The sequence below is a fragment of the Triticum dicoccoides genome, chromosome 2A (genome assembly GCF_002162155.2).
Source record: "Triticum dicoccoides isolate Atlit2015 ecotype Zavitan chromosome 2A, WEW_v2.0, whole genome shotgun sequence".
Classification (NCBI taxonomy): domain Eukaryota; kingdom Viridiplantae; phylum Streptophyta; class Magnoliopsida; order Poales; family Poaceae; genus Triticum; species Triticum dicoccoides.
In genome coordinates, this window is record NC_041382.1 from 770,901,491 (window position 1) to 770,907,287 (window position 5,797).

The window sequence follows — 5,797 nt, forward strand, 5'->3', positions numbered from 1 at the left end:
CCAAAAAGGAGTTTTCTGCCGTTTTTTAACCTTTTTAAAGTGAGAGGCTAGTGTGGCATGTTGATAGTAAAGCATAAGTACAACGTATTATTTCTTCAGTGGATACCTATGAGTCATATCTGAACAAACCTTATGACAGCGAGGGTTTGATTAAGTATCCTGATGGCAAATGCTTGACAAAGTGTTGCAATGGGCAAGTAGTAGTATTTAAGCATACATCTTTGAAGTTCTAACAAACGGGAGTCATGGGCAACAGAGCACCTTATGCTGTTTCATTTCTCTTAAGGTTTATCTATGCGGTTATGCAGATACTTACGAAGGTTGCTTTTAACCAAGGTACAAGTACATACGTTCTTGTTTTCTACAGGCATTTAATAGGTACCATGTTCTTACTGCCTATTGCTTTTGCAATTGAAAGGTACACAGATTTTTGCCTGCTTATTTACGTGGATCCGGATGTCATCTAGGAAATTTGCACCGAGATTTACTTTTGCAGGAAAACGGCCCCACGACTCTCATACAAAGTCTGTCTGAAACTATTTGTGCATGCATTATATGGGTAGGTCAACATATAAGGCAGAAGTGCTGCTCTACACTTGATCTTCTTGTCTATCAAATCTCACTGTTAGATAAAAACATTACATGCAACAATCTGTTATGTTTTCTCCTTTTTGTATATTATTGGGGCGAGAGTATTCATGTGAGAAATGGTGACATGATTTATTAGATATCTACCTAACCTATAGTGTATCAATCTGTTCGCTCTTATCCAAACATATGTCTGAAGCTCTTTTATGTGCATCCATGTGTACCCTTGCAATACAAATTTACTTAGTTTTCATTAATTTCTTGCTCTGACCTTCTGGTTTGAGTGTAGTATAGTCATCGCCTTCGTCAATGCCAATCCACGAATTTCAGTTTTATCTGATTAATATATATTTCTAATTGTTCAGCTAACTGCGAAAATTATGGCACATCTTTGTGGGGGAAAATAGCTATTTAATTAGGTTAACTAATTAACTTTCTGCAGGAGTGTTGCGCAAAGCTAAGAATGATGTAAGTAGTTATTTTGTAGAATCATACCATCTATTTTTTTTCTTACAACAGACCCTTGGTATTTCTTAGCTATCTTTACTGAGTTTTTGTTTTTAAAATACTAGTAATATTCATTTCTTTCATTTTCCCAGGATGTCTGCTTCTCTTAACATATCATGTGTTGGTCTCAATTATGCTTCAGCAACTTCTGCTTCTGCAGTACTAAATCTCCTGCCAGTGTTAACTTTCTTTTTGGCTCTTCTGTTGGGGTATGTGTTTTTAATGATAATTGCAATACATTCCTAGGGGTAGAACATTTTTACATTGCCTTGTGGTAACTAAAATTTAAATATGTCATCAAACTAAGCTCAGCAAATTTGTAGTTGTGATATCCACACATATATTGCATGAGTATGATATCTATATATAATCTATTTGCATTGAATACAGAAGAATAGCTTTGCATAAATGTGTGATTATGAGAAGAAGATTCAAGTTTGTAACATACATAGTTGATACTAGAAGATGACCCACGCGATGCCTCGGGATGGTAGGCCGAAATCATGGATATTGGGTTGATGGCGTGAATAATTGTGAGAATTATGATGTGATGAAAAATCATTTGTTGGTGTGAAAAGGGTTGGACACATGGACAAGATAATTAGTGTGATGGTAGATTTGAGCAACATCCCTTAATTCTCTGGCCTTATCGAGTATGTAGTCGCATTGTATGGTTACCCGATACCTACTAGGGTGCTGATACTTATTTGGGTGTACATATTTATTTCTCTGCACTAATTGACATTGATGTACCATTGTGACATTTGTTTATGTGCGCTTCTTTGAACCTAATAAAAAAATTACTAGCTAGCTAAATGCTCATGCGCTGCTACTGAAGTTATGTTTTCCTACAAATTTGTCAGTTGGTTAAACGTTTGACACATAGCCCATGCTTCATAAAAAAACATCATTACGAAACATACATTAGTCAAATCAACCATATGTGCAACCTCTGGAAAATGGACGACGACTGTGGTGGTTCAAATAACTTAAGAAGTGAATGAACCACCACCAAGTCAGATCTTTACCATTACTACTATTTAGTAGTGTAAACCTACTTTTGTGTAGATGTGAGTGCTTTGATGAACATGGTGTAGTAACAATAGTGGGACTGAAAATAGGTTCAACTTGGTTTGTCTACAATATTATGATAAAACAAATTGTGGATAAGTGAGTGATTTGTTATTCTTCTTATGGCAGAATGGAGTCTTTGCAATTAAAGAGCTTCCATGGGATTGTGAAAGTTTCTGGTATAGTGATTTGTGCGGCTGGTGTTACTGTACTAGCGTTATACCAAGGACCAGAGCTCAAATCTATAGTCCATCATCCTATTTTTCGCCACCCAAGTCGAGTTGATACTCATTCCTCAAGGAGCTGGATATTGGGAATTCTCCTGCAGTCTCTTGCGACTGTAATGTTTGCGCTTTGGACAGTGTTTCAGGTATGCATCTTGCTGTGTGCACAGGTTACAGATTCAGGTACGGTGTGTGTGCATGTTCAGATGCTAATTTATTCCATGTTGCTTCTAGGGCCCTTTGCTGGAGGAGTATCCGTCCATGCTGCTTAACACGAGCCTTCAGATTGTCTTTGCGACTGTTCAATCATTTTTTATGGCTCTAGTGATGGAGAGGGACTTTTCAAGATGGAAGTTGGGACTGGATGTAGGTCTTGTGGCGATCATCTATTGTGTAAGTATAAGAATCCCCTCAGCAATAGCAAATCCTTCATTTTTTTTACGAAACCTCTTTAGAGGGCGGGGAGCTGCCGCGTTGCATTAAGAAGAAAAGAGTTGGGCCAGTTAATGAGGAAAACCGGACCCGAAAACCATACATGGTGTTTGTAAGAAGAATGTTATCTTTTTCGGTAAAAAAAACTTTTTCGGTAAGAATGTTACCGTACAAGTAGAAAAGAAAGTCCTGACCCTGTGAAATTACTTTACATTGTAGGGTTTATTTGTTACCGCATTGGCAAACTATCTCCAAATCTGGGTGATTGGCAGGTGCGGCCCAGTATTCCTGGCCATGACGGTACCCCTAATTTTGGTTATCACAATCATTCTGTCACTTCTCATAGGAGAAGCAGTCACCCTTGGAAGGTGCGTTTCTTAATGTTTGCTTGTTAGGCAGAAGTACTACACCCAAAAATATCTTCATATTTTCTTCTACTGATTAACAGTGTAATAAGTGGCGCGCTCATGGTTGGTGGCCTGTACAATGTTCTCTGGGGGAAGAGAATAGAGCAAGTAGCTCTCTGCAAGCAAGGAGGTAGCGGAGAAAATGGATCATGCTTAGATTTGGAGGAACAAGAAAGCGGTGCGCCAGTTCCAGCAACGTGGGATTCAATCAAGCCAGTGCCAGGTTCGATAGAGAGAACTGATACATCAAGCTGAACTGTGACCATCAAGCGATGTTATTATAGGTGTATAAAAGCTTTTGCTTCAGGTCAGCCCACCAGAAACCATTCAGAGATCTGTAATATTGTTTACTGCAAGTCAGCTATAGCAGCTTTAATTGTTTGTTCGGGGCTTAACGTTCGTGTGGTGGATTTTGTTTGTGTTAGGTTATACTCCCTCTGTTCCGAATTATTTGTCTTGGATTTGTCTAGATACGGACAGCTTGAGCAATTTGAGAAAATGCCACACTTTTTCTGGCACTTTGCTCCTATAGCACATCTTTCTTTTATTTGATTAAATAGCATACTTTTGCTCATAGTTGGATAAAATACATGAAACTGAGATTTCTCCTCACTTTGCTAGTCAAGGCCAAACGTCATTTTTTTTTTGAGGGGAAGGCCAAACGTCATTTGCCCCTTAATAAAGCCGCTAAGCAGAGTCGCCCCTCCCCTCCTCCCTTCCTCGATCTCTCCCCTTTCTCCTCCGCATCCAATCCACCTCATCCCCAATCCACCGGGCTGCCGGCGTTCTGCTCTTCTTCCCAGCCTTTTCCCTCGAGCGGGAGCACCAGCGTCCCCAAATCCTCTTCTTCAGGCCATATACCTCCCTCCATCCACCTGTTTCTTCTCCTCAGCCCGGGAGCCCCCAAATCCTCCGCCACCAGAGAGTAGCGGCGTCCAGGCCATCACCCATCTCCGATGCAACGAGGTGGCGTCTAGGGCCGTCGCGCATCTCCGGTGCTGCGAGGTGGCGTCTAGAGCCCTCTCCTGAGCGCGGCGCCCCGATCCAGAGGCGCGTACTGGCCGTCGGATCGACCGCGTGGACCCTTAGCCGGGCTCATCGACGAGGACACTGCAGACGCCGCGCTCTCCCCCGAGCGGGGAGACCTCGACCTAGACGCGGCGGAGGCTTGGTCCAGCACGACATCCGCGAGATCCTCTCCCTCTCTCTCCGGGAGAAAAAGATGATATATATTGGATTACTGGATGAGATGTTTAGCAATGTTTGTATTGGTGGGTAGCACTGAGAATATGTAATGAGAGACAAAGTCTTCTTTCTTCTTGATTTTTCACACATATATGCAGTTTTGAAGTTGTAATTTATGTATCGTTAAACCTTTTTAATAAAGGGCGCTTTGTATCAAGTCATAATGTCGCATTACATCATAATATTGCAAACATCATAATTATACAACTAACTTCTGCATGGCTAGGACACACACAACCTACATGAAAAAGGGAGACCCGTAGATAATAAGGCAACCCAATGCAGCAAAACATTGACAACTATCACCTCTTTCCCGAACAATGATGACTTCAGCAAAGAAATGGTGCATGGATGTCGCCGTTGCCGGATCCAACTACATAGGTCAGATCATGTGTTTTCACCAATGAAAAAAAGTAGCGTGTTATGACAAAATAGCGTGGCCCTTAAAATACGCTATTAGCATGCTATATCGCACTATTGCGTGCAATTTGCGAGACATTGTACATTGATTTGCGAGGCGTTGCTCAAAATGCTATAGCGTGCAATGAATTAGTGGCGCTATAGCGCATTGATTTTTTTCACTGGTTTTCACCAAAAGAGAAAGCCCGAGCAAACTCTAGGCAATGTCTTCAACTAGGGAGCGTAAACCGTGACTGCCAAGTACAACCTAGGGTTTTCATCCCACAACTCGGGACAAAATACTCAAAGAGCATCACCAAAAAAAGAAGTCCTATTTGTTCTCGTCACCGACTTGTCGGAGAAGAAGTTTAGCTAGAATGCCTCGATCAGCACCGGAATCGTTGATCAAGATGAATTCCACACATCGGCTGTTTGCTAAGACACCAAATCTACCATCACAAACAAGATCGAGCATTCTAACGCCTGCATTGATGTGGGGCACACCTCAACCATCACCCTAATATGATTTGATGCCCACTAGAGACATTCGTCTAACACGCGATACCAGTGGCCAAGTCGTGTTCATCACCATCGAGGAACCACCGGCGCCAACTCCATTAGACCCCGCTTGGATTCGGTGTAAGTTTATACACCCGAATTTAATTTACGGTGTAAATTACCGGCCGCAGTATGTTTTTCGTCTGGAATAGAAACGACAGTTGGAGGTCTGTATCGATTACGCAGGTGTATTTGGGAGGCAACCAACAATCCAATCGGAGCCTAATGGAGTACCACCGGCGCCAACTCCATTAGTTGCTTCACCGCATGTATCCGTGCCGATGGATAACCACGGGAACGGGAAGGAGCCCGACGCGCAACGTCAAAGGGCCCCAAGTGCACCCTACTCCATAGGTCACACTATAT

General features: G+C 42.0%; 1 protein-coding gene across 1 annotated transcript; it reads left to right on the forward strand.

Annotated features, from left to right (window-relative positions):
• Positions 1 to 245: 245 nt before the first annotated feature.
• LOC119352436 (WAT1-related protein At5g64700-like) lies at positions 246 to 3,736 on the forward strand. Its single transcript, XM_037619070.1, has 7 exons — positions 246 to 418; positions 497 to 559; positions 1,188 to 1,304; positions 2,296 to 2,536; positions 2,625 to 2,783; positions 3,042 to 3,190; positions 3,271 to 3,736. Exons 1-7 carry the CDS (start codon positions 246 to 248, stop codon positions 3,482 to 3,484), a joined length of 1,116 nt encoding a protein of 371 aa, XP_037474967.1. The 3' UTR covers positions 3,485 to 3,736.
• Positions 3,737 to 5,797: the final 2,061 nt, after the last annotated feature.

Coding starts and splice junctions, on each gene's coding strand:
- LOC119352436 (XM_037619070.1), top strand. CDS start 246: ATGGGCAACAGAGCACCTTATGCTGTTTCATTTCTCTTAAGGTTTATC. Junction 1,305..2,295: donor TTTTTGGCTCTTCTGTTGGG/GTATGTGTTTTT, acceptor TTCTTATGGCAG/AATGGAGTCTTTGCAATTAA. Junction 3,191..3,270: donor GAAGCAGTCACCCTTGGAAG/GTGCGTTTCTTA, acceptor ACTGATTAACAG/TGTAATAAGTGGCGCGCTCA.